At 40.7% G+C, this 24447-nt stretch overlaps 2 protein-coding genes across 4 annotated transcripts; one reads left to right on the forward strand and one right to left on the reverse strand.

Moving 5' to 3' along the window:
- Positions 1-389: 389 nt before the first annotated feature.
- Positions 390-9304, reverse strand: pnpla3 (patatin-like phospholipase domain containing 3). Of its 2 annotated transcripts, XM_028398665.1 has the most exons (9): positions 9003-9304; positions 8014-8246; positions 7872-7937; positions 4985-5194; positions 2682-2742; positions 2410-2586; positions 2172-2304; positions 1956-2063; positions 390-1873 (listed from the first exon to the last, which is right to left on the reverse strand). In XM_028398665.1, exons 1-9 carry the CDS (start codon positions 9187-9189, stop codon positions 1636-1638), a joined length of 1413 nt encoding a protein of 470 aa, XP_028254466.1. In that variant the 5' UTR covers positions 9190-9304; the 3' UTR covers positions 390-1635. The 2 variants fall into 2 exon arrangements, with proteins under 2 accessions (XP_028254466.1, XP_028254467.1); XM_028398666.1 differs by lacking the exon at positions 2172-2304 and having other exon boundaries at positions 1715-1873.
- An 827-nt stretch (positions 9305-10131) lies between these two features.
- On the forward strand, positions 10132-22886 carry sult4a1 (sulfotransferase family 4A, member 1). Of its 2 annotated transcripts, XM_028399256.1 has the most exons (8): positions 10132-10443; positions 14545-14675; positions 15040-15120; positions 15419-15545; positions 15626-15720; positions 17286-17424; positions 19814-19877; positions 19964-20100. In XM_028399256.1, the coding sequence occupies exons 1-7, from the start codon at positions 10275-10277 to the stop codon at positions 19843-19845; spliced, it is 774 nt and encodes a 257-aa protein (XP_028255057.1). In that variant the 5' UTR covers positions 10132-10274; the 3' UTR covers positions 19846-19877; positions 19964-20100. The 2 variants fall into 2 exon arrangements, with proteins under 2 accessions (XP_028255057.1, XP_028255056.1); XM_028399255.1 differs by lacking the exon at positions 19814-19877 and having other exon boundaries at positions 19964-22886.
- The last annotated feature ends 1561 nt before the right edge of the window (positions 22887-24447 follow it).

The raw sequence follows: 24447 nt of genomic DNA on the forward strand, positions 1-24447 counted from the left end.
GATAGTACAATATGTTCCAAATAGAACATTCCGATCTCAGAGTTTACTTGTAGTTCCTAGAAGTCGACAAAGTAGAATGGGAGGACGAGCCTTTAGCTATCATGGAACCAGCTTCTAAATTGGGTTCAGGAGGCAGACACCGCCTCCACCTTTAAGACCAGGCTTAAAACCTTTCTGTTTAGCAAGGTTTTGTGCATGTTTGTTCCTCTCTCTCTCTCTCCTTCATCCTCTCTGTCCTGACTCCCTCTTCTTCTCCTCCTCTACCCAAGGTAGAGGAGGAGGTTTCTTCCTGTTATATAGGGACTTTTTCCTTGCGTTGAGAATTCTGATTGTAAAAAGCTCTATATAAATAAAATTGAATTAAAATGATGTATGAACAATGAACATGCTTTTAGTGTAGTTATTCAAGTTGATTTATTGATAAATCACACAAACATGCATGCAGCTGGATCAAAGGCCTCCCAGCAGCCATCTGGCACCAAAATACAGGCATACTGCTGGTTTTACATGTGGAGATAAATGGTGTTGTAGTGTGTCACATTGCTAAAAAATGTATGGCCACATTTGATCCTTTTCCTGGAACTACACCTACAAAAGAAGTACAAATACACTTGACAACAACAATAAATGTTATTGGCTTTTTGGATGCTGGTTTTTCTATAACCAAGTTAGAGCTAAAAAACATCCTCTTGCTAAAACTGTTTTAATCTGCTTCAAATAGCTAGCTTTCCCTTAGTAGGAGGCCACATAGGTTTGTGCAGAAATGAGCTGAAATTCCTCCTGTGACAGTGTGAAGTTCGAAACTTTGGCTGCATGAATGTCAGACACAGAGGTAACTACGGTCAGATCTTGCACAGCTGGCTTTGCCTTCTTCAGAGTAGATATATATAGAGAAAGATATAAACAGACATATAGCAGCATGCCACATATGTCTGAAACACAGCAAAATTGCAGACAGTTGAAAAAAAAATAAAACAGGCTACCAGACAGTTCAACAAGCAGTTACAGGACCTGTAATGTTAGACGTCTAATATGGCTGCCAGAAGCTGGATAAAAGCTGTCATATGGCACCAGGAGACACCACGCAAATGTAAAGACTTGCCCATAGCGAAAATACATACAGCCATTTGTGGTCTTGATTTTTCTTTTAAAAACGTTTTCATCCTTTTTTTAGCTTAAATTGACAGAGATCATAAGAAAGAGGTAAGAGGAAACACACAGAGACCGAAGACAACACACAGCAAAGCGCTGCTTCAGAAAGGACAACAGCCTCAGGTTATCGGGTGCCGACTCAACCAGGTGAGCTATCAGGGAGCCCTGCTGAGGTTGATTAAAATGTTTTAGAATGAATGCTACTTATAAGTATGTGCACAAAACAGGTAGGTAAGGTTGTAGTTAGTCGCAGTAAAATTAGACACATTTCTATACTGCATTGAAACAGGTCACAGGACATGTCTATGATCCTGATGTGCAACCCTGTCCTCCAGATCACTCATTAAAATTGAATGCATTTGGTGCTGCCTGGAGTGTTCAGTCAGTGACACGAGCTACACCTCTTTGCTTATTGGTTCAATTTTCACCACCACCAAGTTGAAATGGCAGCAAAGGTTTTTAAAGCACTGGTCCGGACTTGCTTTACTCTTGGCTTTGAGGTTCATCTTGCGAACCAACAAAGAAACAGACTTGTTGTGGGGAAGAGGGGGTGATGAGAGGAAGACGGGACTGGGATGAGGAGGAGGTAGAGTTGGGGGTCTCCCAGTAGTTGCCGTGGAGGTCGAGGGCAGAAAGAGCAGGTGGGTTGTCTCTCTCGACGGGGCTGTCAGACTTTGAAGGTAGCGGCGGCACAGTCAAACATTTCCTCAAGGATGGCTCACTGTATAGATAATTACACACATGTCCTTGGTCAGCTTTAAGCAATCAACAACCAACTGAATATGATTGAATATGACTATCACCTGACAGAGCCGGCTGGTTCTCCCTTCCAGGCCTGTCGGTACACGCTGGCTGCCACATCGAACAGTGAGCGCACATCAGCTGGCACCTCTGGGATCCACTCCACAAACCTGGGGCAAGGCAGAAACAATATTACCGCATATGCACAAGCAACTCAGTCGAGGACCCAACCGTCACTCCTTTGAGGTGAAGAGCTCATTTTCTGAAAGGTGAGGTACCTCTGGGCCACTGAGTAGGCTGACTGTACAGGAAGAGTGTAAGGCATTAGCATGTAGGAAGCCACTCTCACTGGTAGCATCCCGGACACCTGAGCGTACAAGCCAGTTTTGTCCTGGCAGGCCTCGCAGAACACTGAGAGACCCAGAGGAAAGCACCAGTCAACCACATGTGATAAGAAAATACATTATATAAATGATTTTCACCACTAACAGTCAGTGAACCCTTTGGATTGCACACCTTTCTTGATTGGCGTAGGCAGAGCAAGCTGCTCATCCATCCACCAGTGCTGTTTATGCAGAAGGCGGAGCCTCCGGAGCACCCACTCCTTGGTTGTTTCAGTGTGCTTACAGCAGCAGCTGGCAGGCATCTCTGGAGGGGCGGGGCCAGCGGTTGGATGCTGTAGCATCAGCAGGTCTGACACCACAAAACACAATGTCAGTAAGACAGTCCATATGTCAAGAGATCTTACTGAGTCACCACAGTAAACCATGCAGGTGAAGAGTACTCACCGTTCTCTTCAAGGAAGCGCAGAGCATCTTTATAACCACTCTGACACATTTCAGCCAGTACCTGTACAGAGAACATGGAACATTTCATTCATGGGATAAACACCTTTTTAAAGTGGGTGTGTTGAGGTGTTGGAACACTTTCTAATAGAATTCTGTACAATTTTTGTTTAATAGAAACTAGCATCACAACTAATCTATAACAACAACAAAACTAATTTAATCAAAGCATTTCATTTAGTAGACAAGAAAAGTGTAAGCCAACCAATGTTAAATCATATTAGCTTGACTCAGACATTTACAGAACAATACATGCTGCAACTATTTCTTGCTACATTAACTGCATCTGTAATCTGACTTACATAGTATGATCTATCTATAGTATAACAATTTAAAGTTCATGCTAAAAATTCGTTCCCTTCCTTTGTCCTTTTCCTCTTCACTTGCATGTTATAATTCCAATATTTAGAGCTTGCACAATAACCTTTTAATTTAAAATGATGTGAGCCTCCAAGCTTAGTTTGGCATAGCAACCATTGGCTGGCTAAAGTCAACTGTATAACGAGTCATTGTCAATGTTTAATTAAAACAGTCTGATGATTATTAGTTTGCTTGTACATGTTATAAGGCTTTACTTAAATGCTAAGTTCAACCTATGGAACTTATTTTAAGATACATTTATTAAAAACATCATAGAAAGAAAAAAGTTTAGCCTTGAAAATTAAAACTCAGTTGTGTGGATTTAGTACATAACTGGAGCAATTTAGCTTAAAAAAAGAAAAGTTCAGCAGGTAGAAATTAGTTATTATTAGTATATACGTATATATAGTAGTAAATAGTAATATAATCATTTTATGATACATATGGTTTTGCAATTCTGTATTGCTTACATGTATTGTCACATCACCAGACATGCTAACAGCCAATCCCCTGGCTGGAAAGGTCAGACCACAGCTGTGTGTGTTTGTGCTGAGGTGTCACGTGCACATGTATTCACTCGTTTTCAGGTTGTGTGGTACAGCGAGGTCATTCCTCCCTCTAGGAATGTGCTAAGAACATGCATGTCGCAGAGATTTGCAAACTCAGTTGCACAATCATGGAATCTAAATATAACATGCATGTGTGTGGGATGGTGAGAGTGTGGGGCAACAACAGTACAGCCAATAGGTCTGGTCAACAAGCTCACCTCATCCTAGAGGTTATCTAACGGCATATCCTAACAGGATAACCTTTAGTGCACTGTTTGTCAACCTATTTTGAACCATGACACATACTTGACATGTAAATATCATGGCAGACCAACACAATACATGTGCTGACACAAACTCTGTTCACTTATCTAACTCTAGTAGGGGGTATTTGATTGTCCTGCTGGAATAGATGAACTAAGACAAATTATTTACAATGAATAATAATCTTCAGACCAATTAAGTGGGTGAGAAACACTGCTCTAGTACGACATGGCAGGTAAAGCTGGCAAAGAGTGGTGGAAATAAAGCAGCACACAACAACAGTGCTCCTTTCTTCCCCTGACGTCTCGTCTGAATCATAACAGAGCTTCATCCCAAAAGCCAGCAAGCTGCTATTGTGTCCAAGTGTAGAATTACTTTGTTAATCCTCATGTGCAGACACTGGAAGACATCTGCCAGCCTCTGGGAATATAGGTCTCCTCTCCGGAGGATGTTAGTTGCACAGATGTTTCCAGATTAAAGTTATAATTGCAGATGTGACACGGTCTGCTGAGTCAGTTTTCAGGCCATAGAAACAGTTACTGTACATGACCAGCAGTACAACAAGATTGACTGCTGCTGCAAAAGAGCTGTGGCAAAAAGCTCAGAGTATCTGTAGTAAAACATACAGGGTCATGTACTGGTCATACCATTTGAAGAAGCAGTGTAAGGCTATGAAGGTAGCTGTGGACACCACTAATGTGTAATTGTTATAACGCAGTACAACAAACCAGATCAGCACAAGATGCTTACTTTCTTCTTTTTCTACATTATGCACCCACACATGCTGAGTTTACACAACAGTATATGTATGGTCACTGACTCAGAGTAGGTCAGCTGACATGACATGACGTCATCAGGAAGGAGGTCACAGAGAATGTACACAAGCAAGCTAGTCTTTTTGTCAGAAAAATGTGATTTACATCTTCCAGCCTCCATTTGGGAGAATACAGTGAATCTAGCATAAACGGGTAGAGCTGAGGGGAACCTGGACGGAAGCTTACAGAATAATATGAGACACTCCTTTCACTTGACATATTTCTATTCCATCTGAATGAGTAGAGGGTGTGGAGCTACCTTTGGTTCTGGAGGAAACAGAGCCCTGCTGAGGCGGTACATGTTGCCCAGGTTCATCTGGATGCTAGTGTTGGTGAAGCGCAACTCATGGAAGCTGGTGGAGTTGTCACGGGGGCAGATGTCGCTCTCACCAGAGAATGGAGAGATGGTGATTGTGTTCTTCAGCTCAGACTGAGGCAGATTGTCGCTAATCCCACCATCGACATACCGCTAAAGACACAAAATCAGAAAGAAGTTATGCACCAAACTTTTATCCCAACGCTTTGCAATAGTTTCACAACAGAACTATAAATGTATGTCTATTACCAAAGTAGTCAACACATGGGTATTGTTCTTTTCTGTTGTACCATGGTAACGGGGTCGACCTCTACACAAAGCTCTTTGTGTCCTTATCTTTGCGCCACATGTTATGAACAACTGGTGCTGTCATGTGTCATCTCATCCACTACCACAGAGGGAACTATCAGAATTAAAAAGCCACCTTTGTATCCACACTGACACAATTATTTGTAATGAAAAGCTTTCATTTCAGATTCCTCCTGTGAAATATTGGAAAATAAAAAAGGGCTTTCTCATTTAAAGCGCTTAAAATGTCACAGAAAAGGAACTGACCTTGTTAGAAGTGCCAGCTGTAAAATCCCACTCAGCCTGGCACTGTTGGGAGAATGTTGTTTGTGTTTGTGCCAGCCTGACAGAATGTAGGTCATAGCAGGAACAAGGGTCAGGATGGCGTAGATACAGTTTAACCTACATTAACATCTAGGTTCTTTACATTAGTGTGCAAAACATGTAGGCATTTCATATGTGTAATTCATATCTATCCATCAGAGAGGCCCATGATTGGTTCAACATTTGCTCTGCAGAACAATGATTTTCAGCTAGAGTCATAAAAACCTTCAGCTACAAGAGAAACAGCAGGTCCCACAACAGATGGTATCTGAGGTCACCATCATGGAGTCAGGATGGGATTATATGAAGAGACTAAATCCACTGTAGGACTGCAAGTTTGCAGTGTGGGGATCATGCTAGATATAAAATATTATCATTATAATTTTGAAACCTAATCAACCTACTTATTGTGGCTAAAACATTTACTCACGTTGTTACTCTAATGCTACATAACAAAAAGCAGCGAGACAACAAATATGTCGAAGGTTAAGGGTGCAGTTACACATTGTGTCCACCAGAGGGAGCTGAAAACTGTATTTTATTTGCATTTTTTGCTTTGCTTCTGTAGCTGTCTTGAGTGTAACAGTATAATATGGCTTTCCCTCTACACCACCAAGTTGTTCAGATTTTGTTAATCTTTTCTTCTAACTTATAACATTCCTTTCAACCCTTAATTAGCTGCACTTTGTGCTATGCACCACATGCTTGCATAGAAAAAAACACTAAAATGCTGAGTATACAAGATAGCAAGTTTAGATTACATACGCCTTTAAGCAATGCTTGCATAAAAAACACTCAGTTCTGTCACATGTGTTGGTCTATTATGTACACAGTTCTATTTGCCCATAAGTTGTCACGCCACTAGTTAAAGCACACACATGCATAAAGGTAGTCACACTACACTGGGCTGTGCCAGCAGGCGACAGAGAAGGAACACAATGTACAGAACATATAGATAAGGGCTGCAGGCAAAACATGTGCACACAGAGACAGTAAAGAGAGTCAGTGCTGTCTGTGGTGCTTTGATTCTGAACTTTGGCATAAAGAATGAGACCACAGGCGCTATCCAGGGTGAAGTGCACCCACATGTCCACAAAGGGGGTGGTTGGCAGAGATGGTAGTTTAACACTGTGAGGTACTCTCTTCTGTCTGATTGCTGATTTAGGGATCACAAACAAACATACATGGTACATCCATTCCTTTTAGATGAAAATTGAAGTGCCATCAAAAAATATATTTCAACTGAAAGTTAAGATGACTGTGGTCTACTAACACTTTAGCTTCTTTCTACCGACACTCCTCCTATTTAACATTAACTTTACTTTTAACATTTACTTGACAACTCATTCCTCGTGTAATGTTCTAATAAAGGTCAACAACACTTCAACTGCTTTCAGCATTTCCCATTAGAATAATCATCGTCCTATAAACATATGAACAGTTGGCATAACTTCCATCAACATTTTACTCCTTTAACTTCACTTAAACTTCATATGTGCAAATGACCAGTAACATTTCTTAAACATGAATTATTCAATTAACTTTATGACATCTGGTTGTGTTGTTGTGCACTTGTCCTTGTTCATGTTGTTGTTACTATCCAACTCGATGTCAATCCAATCAAACTGACTTCTTTAATAGTGTGCATTAGCTGGTAACAGAAGATTGAAGTTACTGATTACAAGATAAGATCACTACCAAAGTCCTACTGTAAGTCACAGTGACATCAACACTGGTATCAGAAACTAGGACTTGCATGCAGATAGCTTCTTTGGCAACGGACTGTGTAGGATAACTTGCTGAAAAACAAAATGGCCTCATAGCAGTTCTGCACCTTGACCTGTATTTTCCTTGCATTTTCACTTTACTGCTCAAGAAGTGACAAAGTCCTGATGTACTGGAATTATGTTGTCAGAATTTAGATCATTTCAATTGATCATAACTACCCATTATACAACATGATTCATGTCTCAGCGGTTACACACCTCTAACATCTGACATGCGCTTTCTTAGCTTTGCCTATTGCTGCATTTCTTCACCATTTAAGCTTCCTTCTTCTTTTTACACTTTCTTTTTTGTCACATGGTTGCCTGTGCTTCCTACTGAAGTGTGTTCATCACATTTACAGGAGCCAATTCTGTGACAGTTTAAAGAAAAAACATGAATGCAAGACCACAGCTAAACCTTGATATGTAGTGACCAAGGCTCAGACACCTACCACTCCTCTGAAAGATGGAGGAATCAGCCCACAGTAGACAGGAATGAAACAGCTGCAGATCAGTGCCTGTGGACAGAGCATAGGGTTAAACTAGAGCAAATCTATCTGTGGCTTGTAGAGTAACCATCGCCACCTCTCACACCTGGATAAGCTCCTCTTTGGAGGTGAACTCAGACACCAGCACGTTCTCCCCGTCAGACACTCTGGTCAGAGAAACACAGAGCCGCCCGGAGGCCAGGACATGCGCGTCAGAAGGCAGGTCACGATTCAAGCCAGACTTGATCACCTTGACCAGGTTGAAAGATGGGTGAAGGGGGCCCAGGTTTCTTTTCCTGGCCTCTCTGGCCACCTCAAGCACATCTTCACAGCATTTAGCTAGGACACAGAAAAAAAAGATTAATCAGCCAAAACAACAACACAGCGTGGCCTGCAACTGAATCAGTCTACCACGAGTCAATGACCCAAAATACCTGTTTAAACAGGTGAGGACACTGCAGCTTCTTTTTGGTCACCGTGCATAGTTTGATCTAGACACACATGTGTTTACTCATATCAGTACACAGGTACTGATATGAGTAAAAACATGTGTGATTGCTTAATCACAAGAAAGAAAATGAAAGAGTGCCTCTAACTCCTGTGCAGGCTGATTCCACATATGAGCTGACACTGAAACACAGGGTGGATATCTACTACTACAGGATAATACTGCACTTTGAATCTCCATTTTTAGGCAATAAATGTTTACTATTACTACTATATTAGCATAGTATTATAGTATATTATTATTATATCTGATATTATTATAAATAAGTAATAAGTATACTATTAAAGTATGTTTAGTCGACTTTTCACGTGTCTGCGTGATAAAGTATGCCAAAAAATAACATTCTTTGTCCATTTTAATCTAAATTTTATTTACATTTTCAACTTTCAGACTTGAATAGTTCCCTAATAACGTAACGTGAGTAGTTTAGCTTCTCAGTTCACAATTCAAAACATTGCTATAACACACCAACAAACTTCAAAACACACTTTTTCAAAGGACAGTGGAAGCCATTACAACTACTACTGCAGCCTTCAGTATAAACTACGAAGTCCGCCGGGCTACTTAGCCGCCGCGGTGTATCATACCTATGGGTGCCTGGCTGGCGAGCATCGAGGCGGTCAGGGCACCGGCCGAAGCCCCGTACAGCTTCGTAGCCCCCTTAATGAGGTAGGGCGCTTTCTCCACCAGGCAGCTTGCAACTCCGATATGATAAATCCCCAGGAACCCGCACCCGGCAAAAGACAGGTTCCAGCCGCCATTTAGGTCGAACATGGCGTGGCATGCCCCGGCTGGAAAAACCGTGGAAGCTGTCGACTCACCGAGGCGCGTTGATGCGGGGAGGACCGAGCTGTCACCGCCGCTCACCGGAGAGAAGTGGTCACCGGTCAACAACTCTCTCTCGGGTATAAGCTACTGATGCGTTCATGGGCCGTCAGTATTATCAAATCACAAAGTTGCGAGTAAAGATGACCATTCAATGTGGCTCGAGTTGATCCAAGCTAAACTATGCTCAAGATATATTGTTACTGCTATTAAACCAACATACATTAAAAAGGGCCTTCTCTTTGTCTCCCAACAAGCGAGAAGAAAAAGAAATAATTGCGAAAATTCGTTTTACGAGTTACAGTAAAGGCAACACTGTTACTGACAACATGATTGGATTGTTACAAGTCTATCAAATATGTTGCCTACTCAACAACCAATCACGAACAGGTAGGCAGAACGATACCGTGACGTCACACCTCAGGTCCATAAAATGTTTTTTTCTTTATTTTAAAAAGTAAAATATGCATCTGACATTCTTAGGAATAGTCTCCTATCAGCACTTACAACACTTTTACCTTTACTATTTTTTTCTGGATTGATCTTATTTGAAATATGAATAATATGTGTACAGCGAGAGGAAGAATGACTTGATGACGCCGATTTTCTGTCACACCTTATGTATTTGTATACAGACTTATAGTTTAGTATTTGGTTGTGGTGTGCTTCAGGTCAGTATAACTGGTTGTCTTTAACAATGAATAACACTGTTTGGCCAGACTGATGTGTCAGGAAACATCCACTGTGGGCGCGCACATCCTCGTCCCCGCTGAGAGTGGTCCTGATGCTGGTACTCGGAGTCGCGCATTACATCACTTATCTCCTGTGTGATTGGCTGTAGGTCAACTGTCGTGCAGCATCCACCGCGAGCCCCCCTCATAGAATCCCGACGCAAGCGGCAGCCTCCACCAAGTCATCCTCACCACCATCATCACCTTCCTCGCATTTTACTTTATTTAACAAAAACACGCAGGAAAACTGTTCGCGTGGGTGTGCGCCTTTTCTTTTTCTTGCGCTGGCGGCTCGTTTCGAGGATGGCCGAGAGCGAGGCAGACACGCCGAGCACGCCGATTGAGTTTGAGAGCAAATACTTCGAGTTTGATGGAGTGCGGCTGCCGCCCTTCTGCAAAGGGAAGATGGAGGAGATCGCCAACTTCTCCCTCAGAAGTAGCGACATATGGATTGTCACCTACCCAAAGTCAGGTAAACAAGCCTCTGCGCCACCTTCTGCACAGCGTCATTTCAGATGTTGCAGCGGTCTCTGCGGGCTTTCCCCTGTTATTATCAAAGTTTTACAACGCTAGGCATAAGCATTAAAGCAGGGCATAAGGCTATGCCCTGCTTTAATCATCGGCTTCATTCTGCATTCAGAGCCACATTCAGAGTCATAAATGCGGTCATGGTTAGCAGAGGATGAACAACAGTGATTTCATATCAGTGTTTATATCGCAGTGGTGCAGCAGAATTGCACTTACGGGCCTCCATCAAGCTTTCACAAGCCTGCATTTCATAATCACATGCATGAGTCAGACCAACTAAATCGATTAGCTCATCTGCATGTAGCTAATACGCGTCTAATCATAATCCGCCTCTTCCGAAGTTGGTGTTTACATCCAGCTCCGGAGTGTCATTGCGCAGCGCTGCTGCAGGCCGGTCTCCGTGCGTGATGCCCTGCTGTGCCCTGGGTGGGTCCGCTCATGTGACGTTTGGTGGAGGTCTCTGTCCTTTGCGTGCAAAAGCCGGAGGGAGTCTGATTATTGTACGGGGATGAAATCTCAGCAGGGCACTCGGGGCAGATGTATATGTAAATAAACACAAAACCAAGAAAAAGAAAAAAAAAAGAAAGAAGTTAGAACTTAGAATTCTCTCATCTATTTGCTATAATCATAATTACACTTCCAAAACAAAACATGATCAGTCTTAGCGTTAACACTTCTTCATTAATGTCCCAGACAAAACACACTGAGAATGCATTACTCCTATTCACGCACTGCACAAACACATCACATGCACAAACACAAAGAGGTGGCTGCAGTGATTTTGGTAATGGGCAGTAACTTTTTTTGTTTGTTTTTTTTGTTTTTTTTTGGGGGGGGGGGGGGGGGGGTTCATTGTGTCTCAAACGTAAGCAAAAAAAATTTTCTCCACTTTCATTGCTACTTTTTTAAGTTATGTTGCAACAGGTTTAAGAGCAAACCTGATAAATACAAGATGTTGAAATGGGATTTAGATCCGAGCTCCAAATGACTGAATGAAATGTGCTGCAGGGGTTTATTACAACCATAGACGTTGCATGGATGTATGGATTTAGTGAGGGGCTTGTGGAGTGTTGCAGCACAGTGCTACGGTATTTTGTTACGTGATACAGTGAGAGAACAGTAGAGCCAAACTCCCGTGAGTAAAAGGCTGCGCAGCTTCCTGTTTAGCTTCTGCTCTGCCAGCAGTGATTTGTGCTGCATCCTTCAATCTCACAACAAATTTCAGGGCAAAATTATGGCTGTGTTGTTATTGTATAGGATTACATTATTATGAATTAGATTCCTGGATAAGGTTTTATGAAATTATGTGTGCCTGAAAAGCCCAGCTAGGTAAGCTGAGCCCTCATAGTTCCATTTCCACTACTCCGTCTCTCACCCCATTCCCGTCTGTTGCCTTATCAAATAAGGGCCAAAAAAGTAATGTAATGTAAGTATGGTTTTGATATTGATTTGGCTCATGTATTTAATTTGACAACAATTTGACAACAATTGTTGTTGTTGTTGTACAGTGTCTTGAAACACTGACATCAAATCATGCACATGTAACAGGGGACCCAAAATCTGAATCTGTGCATTTTAACAAATCAAGAGGATATATTTTCTAGTGCCTTCGTTTCATTAGCAGTGCCTATAATATTCTTCATCAGGGCCTGTACGTAGCCACACTGTGAAATTTCCCTGTGAATACACCCAGACACTCATAAGATTTGCCCTTGTTTTTAGGGACTGATGGTCTGATATCAAAGAATTATGACGTCTGTTAAGGTCACTAAGGCTAAAATTACTGGCGGAATCCGTCTGGGCACAAATGCCAAGAACACTTTCGTAAGTTTGCCAGAGGAGGATAGACAAAACTAAATGTCTGTTTTGAAATTGGTGTCCTTGGCATGCAAGTTGCCTCATTCTTTTGCATTTGTATTGTTATCAGCTGATGCCCTTGTGCATCCTGGTCATCTTTATGTGTTAGTGTTGTGCATTCAGCCCTCTCACTGCTACCTTCCTTGTGCCTGTGTTGGTATATGTGTCCTCCTCTGGTGCAGAGGGAAAAAAACAGAGCACATGGCAGGCCACATGGTTTGGATGCTGCAGAGCTGTGATGCTCACATGTGACAATCTTAACCAATGGCATTAGCGGGTTTCTATGAACCAAAGGGAAGGCATGAGAACGGTGATGTTGCTACTCTAAGACAGCAATGCATTTTTGACTGTTTTGACCGCAGCCATACGCTCCGTCATGTCTCCCTGCAGGCGGCATACTCGTCCACTGCACTGCTCTGCACACACACACACAGTCATGCATAAATCACAGAGGCCTGGTACAATCAGCAGCTCTGACATGCAGTGCAGCAGATGCTCTGGCTGCATGCTGTGCAGTTTTGCTAAATGAAGAAGATCCACTTTTAAAGAGGCACACCACTGATTTTAAATGTCAGATTCACTGGCTATACTGGTACTAAGTGCAGCTGTAACAACAGTATGCTGTATGAGGAAATGACTCCCTAGACATTTACCCCACAGACAGGGGATTTATCACACATAGCAGAGCACTATTTTTATTAGAGCTTCACCCTGCAACCTTTTCATGTAAAACTTTATTTTTCATTATTGTGTATGCTTTGAGCTTAGCTTAGTTACATTAAGAAAATGTAATGGTTTAAAATAAAACAATTTTGCGACATAATAATCATGTTACATAGCAAATAACAGCGATGAAGAGGTAGGCTGCTGACTTCAAACATGGCAGAGAGCCTGGAAGATGTCAGTCCTCCTGGAAGACCAGAGTTAACCGACAAAATCCATGACATCTATCACCAGTCCATCACCACAGACATGGGTATCTCCCTATGTCTATGCAGTTGTCATGTTGCTGGGTCCCGAAGCTCCTTGAACCTGGTAAGACAATTGGTGCTTGATGACCTTCTGAAGATCACATGGTCACATATCAGGGTTTTGGCCTGAGCCAGGGCTTTTATTTTGTAGTTTTGTTGTGTTTGTATTAGTTCTACGTTGATTCTGTGGTTTTGTATGATTTCCTGTTTTATTTTGAAGTCACTGACTTACCTCTCATTTCAAGTGTCTTGTCTTCCTCTTTTCTCATGTGCTCCCTTCTCGTCTCCTCCCTAATGTGTCTCACGTATGTGCCTCATCATCTCCTCATCATTTCCATCTGTATATCATGTGTGTCTCCCCCTCAGTCGGTGTCAGTTTGTCTTGTGACCTCTTGTTTATCATAGATCTCTGTGAATGACCTTAGCGTGTGTTTTGGATAACTCGTCTGCTTAGCCTAGTGTATTTTTGATAAGCTCCCGTGTTAGACTTTGGACCATGGTTCGACCTGTTTCGGCTCAACCCCTTTGTGCCTTTGTTTGCTCCTGTGTTCTGACAGATCTCACTAGAAGCGAGGTCTGTCATCTCCCAATGTGTACCCAAGATTAGAAAGGTTATCCATATCCAAGTTTGAATTGAAAATCTTTATCTTTACCTTTTTTTATTTTTTCATTTGTAGGCAACATCTGATATTTTTCCTGGATCAAATACAACAGAACCCTTTAATGGATGAAAAAGACTTCATAACTGTTGCTAATGAGGAATAAAGGTTTTCATTTAGATTGAGAAAGTCTCTTGAGGTAATTGATAAAAATCTTTTGTATGTGATTGGTTTGTTTCACAGCCTGCGCGTGGCCAGCCTGAGGCCTCTCAGATACACATCTTTCTTCTTCAGGAGAGGACAACCAGGCTTGTTCATGTCACCATTCAACGTACATTCGCAGGCCCTCAGGTTACTACAAAACCAGCATGGGGGAACTGATCGTACTGTGTTAAAACCTTTAATGAAGCTGTGTCCTGTGTGTTCTGATTCATTGTGTTGTTATTAAATTGGTGTATTTCCAAAATGAAGTGTGTGGGATGTCAGATTGTAATGATACATATTTGCAGATCTCGACATCTCATCAAGAAATTATGACACCAACAACTACAGACAAGTTACTTTTAAGCAAGGCATAGAGTTCTTAGTTGACATACTAAGTCTCCTCTGTCCCTGCAGGCACCAGTCTACTTCAGGAAGTTGTGTATCTCGTAAGTCAGGGAGCGGACCCTGATGAGATCGGCCTTATGAACATTGATGAACAGCTGCCAGTCTTAGAATACCCGCAACCAGGGCTGGACATCATTCAGGTACAGTGATGTAACTCACATCTTGAAGGAACTGGGTCACTCGAAACCCTCTCAGATGAGACTGGTTTAAGTGCATCTAACAGGACTGTAACAGACATATTAATGCTACCATGCTTTCCTCTGTCTGCATGTTGCAGTTTATACTACACTACGCACTCTTTTCTTTGTCTGGATGTAAGCCTGTTTGGCATTTTGATAGGCTCCAGCCGTCGGTTCACATCAGGAAAAGATGATGTAAATCCAAGCATAACAATGAATGAACTGATTTGATAAATGTCCATATTTCTGTACACTAATCAGTAAAATCCACACACGAGGACTCTAAAGAAAAGGCTGATTGATCTTCGTTGTCCCCCTCCCACAGGAGCTGACGTCCCCTCGCTTGATCAAAAGCCATCTTCCCTACCGATTCCTTCCTACAGCCATGCACAACGGAGAGGGCAAGGTCAGTGCGCTGTGGCTGGATTTTACCACATACACTAGCAATGACAATAACACATATGTGGGTTGTCTGTCTATATATATCAAGACATCTGTATATACATCTGTCGGTCTAACCTGGTCCTGTGAGTATCATCTCTGTATAGCATCTTTTGAAGGACACTGAAACTGAGCTTGGCAAAGCGATTCAATTGGCACCTCCTTAACCTTGTTATGTGCTAGATTTCTGACATATCAGACAGAAGGATTCTACAGGTCTGTAACAGTGTTACGCACTGACCACTGTTACGGCTCTCCTCCAGGTGATCTACATGGCTCGGAACCCTAAGGACCTGGTGGTGTCCTACTACCAGTTCCACCGCTCTCTCAGGACAATGAGCTACCGCGGAACCTTCCAGGAGTTTTGCCGGCGCTTCATGAATGACAAGCGTAAGTGTGTGAGGTTCTGCAGGACTGGGACGCTGCTGTTCCATATGTGTCATTGCTTGTTTTTCTGCTTTTGTCTGCAGTGGGATATGGTTCCTGGTTTGAACATGTTCAGGAATTTTGGGAACATCGTATGGACTCCAATGTTCTCTTCTTGAAGTATGAAGACATGTACAAGGTAATATCAGAACTGTCTCCTGGGCCATGTTTGACCACTTTTTGCATGCTCTTATCTTAATATTACGTAAGGTCAGATAATTTCTTATCCCTGTAGTCTGGCCCTGATGAGATTATTGAGTGTAATTTAGATAGAAGTAAGTCAGTGCTCTCTCTTCCAGTTAAGCTGCCGTACAGCTTTCAGGTAGGAGGTTATTTTTTGACCTCTCTCTATATATATGTATAGACAGGGAAACTTCCAGTCTTTTTACCTTTACCCTTTAACGCTTAATAAAGTTGTTCCCTTGTCAGCAATGAGACAAAAATATGAGATATGTTGTATCTCATGTATGCTGGAGTCATCTACTTAGTTTAGAATGCATAATCTGCTGAGCTAATGGTGAATATAGACAAGAGAATTGTACAGTTACATATAACTACAGACATAATAAACAGTCACAAGTACAAACAATGATAAGTCACTGCCAAGTGACAGTGGGTCCTGATTCCATCTGCTAAATATAGCTGCTAGCTACTTAAATACCCCTTAATAGAATTTCATTATCGAAACATAACTTAGACACATAAATGCAGATATTTACTTTAAACAATTTTTGGACCTGCACACAAAGAACATTTTATTCCACTAATAACCTAATTATATAATATATTATATTTCCTGTGGAACCTTTAAAAACAATATGCATCACATTTCCTCTTTAACACCATCATTGAGATTACAAAACACTCTCACAAAGATGTGAACCCAAAATAATGAGAGCAAGGTTCAGCACAGCATTCAGTACATTCCATCTACTCACATGGTGAATATTAGATGTTTTTATTGGCTCGAGGGCTCAGTGTGGGTATGAATTCCAGAAGTGCATGTTCTTTTTTTTATCAAATAATGATATAATAATAATAATTTTTCCTTTAAATATGCCATTCAGACATACAGGTGTTGAAAGTTATCCTCCCATGTTCACCTACATACTCTTCTTCAATATTTTTGCTTGGAATATGCAAAATCAATATTTGCAATATTTGCCAACAGACCCATTAGATAATCTGGTCTTATCAATGTACAAGACTCATACTGAAGTCCTCTCGTCTTAAGACAGGCTTTTCTTAGAATAACTTTCTATGAACTGAAGGGAGAGCACAGCCTCACTATGAATAAGCTCCTCTTTCTGGGAATATTTGTGTTACAGATGCCTGAAGCAGGCAGTGGATGTGTAATCCACAAAATTAAATGACATGTACAGCCTAGCTGTGTTTTGGTCCTCTTTAAGCCTGAGTCTGATGCATAACCCTACATATAGTGTGTGTGTGTGTGTGTGTGTGTGTGTGTGTGTGTGTGTGTGCACTGATGTTTAACTGATCCTAGATGACACCTTGTGTACGCACAGAGAACCGTGTGTTCCCTCTGGCTGTGGGTGGCTGCTGTTTGGGGAAGCAGAATCACTGCCTTGGCATTTTTTTTAGAATGCAGGAAGGACAGTGTTCTCAGCATGTGTGTGGGTTGTACTTCCCCTTTTTTCACAGAATAGACATTATTTTCTCTTCTGTCCTCTCCCTCCGCTCCAGGATCTGGGGACATTGGTGGAACAGTTAGCACGGTTCCTGGGTGTTTCCTGTGACAAAGCTCAGCTGGAGGGCATGGTGGAGAGCTGCAACCAGCTCATCGAGCAGTGCTGCAACTCAGAGGCGCTGTCCATCTGCAGGGGTGAGTGGGAGAGGAGACACAAGAGGAAAAAACAGCTTCAGTTTTTTTGAGCTGCCACCACTTACAGCTGGGTTTGTAGTGGTGCCAAGCATCACATCCATCAAACATACCTGATTTTTTAAAACCTATTTTCCTATAGTGTAAATGAGTACAGTCATTGCAGCTGTGGCTGCTATCCCTTCCACAAAATCGGACTGGGAGCATGAGATATACTTTGAAGTATAAAGCAGTTTTCAATATGCAACACTAAAACAACCTTCTTTTCACCCTGCAGTCTGCAAACACCCACATCTTTTAGACTTATTACTCATCTCCTCCTGCAGCCTGTATATTTTGCCTCATGCAGTCATCAACATTCATATAAACAAAACACAGAAGACTAAACCTATACCTATATGCATTTGGTCACATGGTTTAAGGCATATGCTTGTATTTTCTACTTATATTATTTGATATATTTATTCTGGTAACTAAATAACTTCCATTGGAACTTGGAAGATTTCCATGTATCCTTCGAGCAGATTCACAATGTTACAAACAGAATGTAGCTACATAAACAAGACAATTATGCTACTGGTAGTAGAGCTGGAATTCAAAACTGAGAAAATAATCATGTAGATAGTTCACGTCTATTGTCTAATATTTACAATATTGTCTACTGTAAAAGTACAGTTTGTCATGTTATGTCCAGAATCTGACTTTTTTTTAAATATTATTCGTGGTACACAAATGACACAGTATGTAGTTTTGGTTGGAAAACATAAATAAATAACAGACAAAGTAAAGTCTTAGTAAATCTAAAGTGAAATGATTGACTTTTAGAGGTCATCAGAATATCTTTATATGCTGTGATGGATGTAATATATTACATGCATAGTATGTGCCCATATCATCATATTATCATTATTTTAAACATGCAACACACATTCGTACATTTTTTAAATCTCAAACTAAATACTAAATAAACTCATCCTTCCTAGATTTGCTTTGCAAAGAGTGGACTGATTTTCCCACAATTCCCGGCTATTTCATGAAAAAAAGGAATTTGCTCTGAGTTCTCTGCAGGGATCAATGAGTTTGTCTATCGGTCACTGAACTTTTGTCAACAGTTTGAACACTCTAAGTAGGACATGGAAACTCTATCTCTTGCTCTGGTCCACTCATCTGATACAACCTAAATACATCTATGCCACACCTGTTCCTCCTGTATACTGTAATGAGATTATAATCCAATAAGGATCTGACAGACAGACAGAGAGGGGGGAGTCTCAACTCCACTTTCAAAAAGCTGTTCCTGCTTTCACCGAGCTACAGCTGGATTGTTCTACAAATGTCTGGCTATGGCCTACGTTATTTATTTATTTATTTATTTATTTATTACAGTGAAACCCTTTACTTATCTTGATATGCAATACTGTGCGGCACTTTAGTCTACCAACAAATATGAGGTACATCTGTCTCATTGGTGTTGGATGAGCTAGTTGAGCCAGTTTTTGATAAGTACAGTTTTAAGTCTACCACATTCGTAAGCGTTTAAAGCATCAATAGTGACTAAAGAAGGAGAAAGTAAACACTGCTGAATTAAATAATAATTGCACAAATAATTATATTTATTGTCAAACAATTTGCAAAATAACAATATATTATTGCACTAATTCATCCACACTCTTTTAATAAAGCTATGGCCAAGGGTGGGAGGGCAGTGTGAATACATTTGTATAACATATGTTGACATAGCATCATGATATTCTGAAATGAGCCTCTTTTAGCATTAGAACACATTGACTTTAAATATGTCTTGCTGTCTGTAAATATTCTCATCTCCTTTCACCTAGGCCCGCACAGTGTCTCACCACCTTCTAGCAGTTATCCACATGTCATAAAAGCTGATATAGGTCTACTGTATTATGTCACAGTGGCAGTTCAATCAGGTCACTCTGGAGATGGTGAAACCAGCCAGATATGAGATCATTCAAGCAGATAGAAAATGTTCTCAGAGAGTCAGAGTTCATTCATCTTCTTCTGCCAAAGGGAAAATGTGATCTGACACTGCCCCTTGTGTTGGGGGTGTATTCCAATTAGCACAGCTTATTCTTATTATATGCTTTTTAATGTCCTATTATCCTACATATATATGCATTTAATGTTGCATGTTTACAGTTTCCATAGTATTCATGTTATCTTCTAGTTCTGTAGACACACGTGTTTTCTCACACACTCTGAGAGCAGTATAGCACCATCGTGTGGCAACATGTTCCACCTGCATCCATGTCCTGTACATTCTTTCCTTATTTGTTATATTTTTTCTCATCAGTTCAGTTTATGTTGCCATTTCCATTTTGACGTTTAATTATGATTTTCAGTTGTTTTGGTTTTTTCCATCTTTTAGTGCATGGAAGTCTGATGTCTGGTCGACTGTAGTTTAACAGTCAGTCTTTTACACAGCACAGCAGGTGAGTCACTGCTGCACTGAAATGTGCGATATGATGTGATGTTTTTAGTACATGAATTGAATGACCTGTCTTCCATCCTCTTGCAGGTCGCGTGGGTCTGTGGAAGGATGTCTTCACAGTATCTATGAATGAAAAGTTTGACATGATATACAGACAGAAGATGGGCAAGTCCGACCTGACCTTTGACTTCTGCCTGTGAGGACCTCGCCCTCACCTCCCTACCGCCCCTCCCTTTATTCCACTGATCAGTGCAGCCAACACATCCTGCCAAAACCCCACGTTCCGTTAAGTCAGACGTTGGGATCACAGTACAAGGTTTCCCCGTGATGCAGTCTGTCTCGTGTCACCATGAATCACACCCTAATTGTGGACAGATCAGAATGAGTTTAGAATGATAAGATGTTTACTTAAGTTTCTCAATCGGTAGTTAAACCAAACCTCCCACAACCCCTATCTCCACAGTATGTCCTGACTGCTGTGTGTGTTTATGTATAAACACTGACCAGGGTTTGATTGGTGGAGGGTTCAACCTACATGCAGATATTTGTCATGGACATACACTGAAAATCATATACTAATGTGGTTAGACAGTACCTGAAGGGTCATTCCTGGCCTGGCCCTGGTGGCCTGGGACCAGGGCGGTTTCTGCACAGATCACATAGAGGTGTGGTAGTTCCTTTTCAGCTCATTTCATTTCCACATTGCAATAATCATAATAAGATATTCATTTGTTTGGCATTATTTGTTTGAGATGAAGTGCAAGAGGGAAGCTAAACACCATCAACACAGCTACCAGAAAAACCTCAAAGGTTGTTGTGTTGGTGCATCTTTAAATGTTGCAGTTAATGTCTGGGCTGGTTCCCTTAAGCTGTGGTCTGAGCGACTTGTCTGATTTACAGTAATGCCTCTCAATGAGTGCCCTTCATGATTGTCTAACTGGGTATAACATACGGCAGGAAACAGCCAGACACGTGCCCAATTTTCAGTTCAAACTAGACAGTAGTAGAGGTACTGGGACAATGTGGACAATTCCATTTTCCAATATAATGACATAATGAGTCAGCATGGCGAACATGCAAGAAAACTGTCAGTAGCCTGTAAAAGAAACATCCATGTCTATGACCATCTGACCAAATAAATGGTCATTTAGCTATGAAATGCTAAAGCCATGTGTTTACAAGGAAAGTCTTGTGTAACAGATATCTGGAAACAAAAAAACCAAAACAATGACGAAAAATACTAAAAGGTTCTTAAGTCAGGTGACAAATCATTTATGATATTATTTTCATGTCATGTTCATAATCTAAAGAGTTGCTGTCTATCAGTGTATATCAGTCACAGATATCTGAACACGGTGGACACACCCTTTGACACACACTGAAACTCTCGTGCAAAGCCAGAATGAATGAAACGGTTTTATGGTCAGTAGTCATGTACTGTAGGTTGGGCCACACACAAATACAAATTAATGGAGCAGCTGGAAAACATTACTGCCAGTTACAAGGAGGAAACTCTGCCATTATATATATATATATATATATATATATATATATATATAATGTATATTTGTTTTACCAATGAGATGTCATGATGCAGCAGCATCCAACCTGTGCATAGGAAGCTTATCATGCCTCAGTTCAGTTTTTTTTGAGTGTGCTGCAGGATTTTCAGCCATCATCAGTGTGTGTGTGTACAGTATGTGGTTGAAATGAAGAAGGAGAGGTGCCATGTCAAAACTTAGAAATACTAACCATCAGAACTAACTGTGGCCCAATTTGCCCCCTAGTGGTCAAATTGAGCAGATGGTGCCCTGTTGATTATTTGAAGGCAGGTTTTAAAGAAGTCAATATAATGATGGTTCAGATTTGGAGTTTTTTTTGTTTTTTTTTTACTACACATTTATAACATAATGTTTACCACTTCAACAACGTCTCCTGCTACAAAACCAAAAGAAATAACCATCACTTGCCATTTTCATTTCATAACTTCTTTGACCAGCTTCATCTTCCAGTGTTAATGCACCTCTGTATACAAAATAGCAAGAATACAGGAACATAGCTGCTCTGATATGCAGGTCAATAACAGCGGTTCACAAAGCTGTAAATTACTATTCTCCATTTTATCACAAGTTCACGGACTGAAGCAGAAAACTGATAATTGTCACAAACTTTCATCATTATTGGTCTGCAAATGGCTAGAATTTATACATGAAAATTATGTTTGAGGAGGTCAATAAAAATATTAAATACAAATGGATACAGAAATAAATGAATGGAAAGTAAAACCCTTGGATAAATGAAGGCTGAATCACTGCTGATTTTGCTGCTTGCGCCTGTCATCGTCACATATAATGAGCCAAAAAGTGGTATTACTGTGATAAAGGAGGCTCTGCAGGCTCTTTTGTGTGGACTGCTTCTAGCTTAATGAATTTCAACAAATGTACGCAATTTAACATCTTTAATTTAACAATAATTCAGTTATTGTGTTATTTTTAGCATTATAAAACAAAAATGGATTAGTGGCTTCTGCTGGTTTTTACATCAGGCTTAGAAACAGTTTCATTCTCTGAAGTGTAAATGTAACTTGGTGAACCAGATCCACGCAGACTTATGTGAACTTTGATTTGCACCACCACTGATGGATGAATAGTGTTCTTCTCTTTCTCCGTGTTTTCTCAGAAATGTCAGGTTTTGTTTCTGCAAGAGAGTGACAAATAGTGTTAACCCATAACCAGCATTAAGTGTGTTCTGCTACTCACTGTGGGGTCACAACAGCAGCACTATCTGGAGTCAGACTATTAACCTGAGACATCACCTCCTCCTCCTCCTCCTTTAGTCTCCAGTCCAGCAGACCAGTCCTATTCTACCAGACACTTGTGAATGTCTTTATTGTGTGGATGTAAACAACAACCTCAGCACACACTCGTCACGCCATCTCATTTATGGCTGTGCATTCTTTCCTCCTCATTGTTCTCTCTTGTCACTGTTTACAGCCGTTGGCAAGGCTTCAGCCGCCCCATCTTCACTTTTATGGTTTTTTTGGGGAGTTTTATACATGCCTGTCTCAGTTTCCTGGGCATCTTTCAATGTATTTGACATGCTTTGCTTGCTGGTTTATTAATAAAGTTGTGTCAACAGGCAAGATGTGACGAGTGGATTATTTTTCTTTTTGTTGCTTCAGTGTCTAAAAAAATGTGTTTAGTGGTCTCAAAGTGTTGCCACCAGGAGAGAGGGTAAAGCAGAGTTATTGGAAGTATGTTTGTTATTGCCATGAAAAAGAGGATGGCTACAAAAATGATGTGAAGTTTGAATTATGTAACATTTAATATTTTAACATTTAATTAACATTTGCATAATCTTGTCACTCTAATACAGCCTACACATCTGCAACAGCAGAAGTTATATGAACACAAAATAATATCATAACCACATCTCGCCTTGGCTATTTAAAATCTCTTTGTCTCAGCCTCTATCAACGACTAACCAGCCTGTGCTTAGCAGGTTGTGAACACTCCAAATAGAGCATTTTAATGCAAAAGATCTGCATGTTGTGAACAATTACAATGCCAGTCATTTGATGGGAGTGATTTATGACAGCAAGGAAGGAAACTGAAACCAATGAGCTTCACAGGTTGCATCCGTCAAAGGAAATATTTTGTGTATGCAACCTCACTTCCAATCGTAGAACACTATACCTCCACAAACCGTATCCTTTGAAAGCCCTGAATTTGAACTATTATACTTAAAATTTCTCATACAATACAATCCATCAATATTCCTGTCTATCTAGATTTAAAAAAACACACACAAATAATTACAATGGCTTTTTCACAAAAACATTTAAAAAGAAGTTATTTAAAATAAGACTGTCCCCTCTGTTCTCTATGAAAACTGGTACAACCTGATACTTACCTACTGTGGACTCTGGTTTTTTGTGCTTGCCAGTCTGGATCCTCAATCTGGTCACAGGATGGAGTGGAGCACACACCACTTGGGTAGCTGAAAAGAACATGAATTCACTTGTACATGAAATTGAATGCATGGCAGCCCCAATATGTACTTGATCACAATGTGCATGCTGCAATGAGCAGAAAAACCATGCGCCTCACTGTCCTATCATAATAACACAACTTAACCAGAACTGTAACAGAGACCATGTACAAAATTAGCCTCACATACACACCAAGCCACATGCCTGATTGGATGATGTGCACAAAGTTTGACTTTGAGTAAAAAAAATATTGTTGAAGACTCAGTATGAGGATTCTAGGCACAGAACAATGGCAAGTCCTGTACCTTTTATGGTGGAAATTATTTGTTAATTAGTATTTCTTTTTTTGTGTATTTACATGTTCCTTACACCTTCCTAAAAAGCAGTTTTGCAAAACAAAACAAACTCCTGTGTGGTGTAAATGGTGGATTGTTGCTAGCAAAAACATCTAAAGCTCATTGAATAATTAGGAAGTAATATGTTTATCCTGAAATCTCTTTTAGATTAGTGCTGATTAATAATTATTATTGTCAGAGAAGTGTAGATCCTCTGTTTCTTTGCAGCCATGGTGACGTGGATA

The sequence above is a fragment of the Parambassis ranga genome, chromosome 2, assembly GCF_900634625.1.
Source record: "Parambassis ranga chromosome 2, fParRan2.1, whole genome shotgun sequence".
In the NCBI taxonomy this organism is placed as follows: domain Eukaryota; kingdom Metazoa; phylum Chordata; class Actinopteri; family Ambassidae; genus Parambassis; species Parambassis ranga.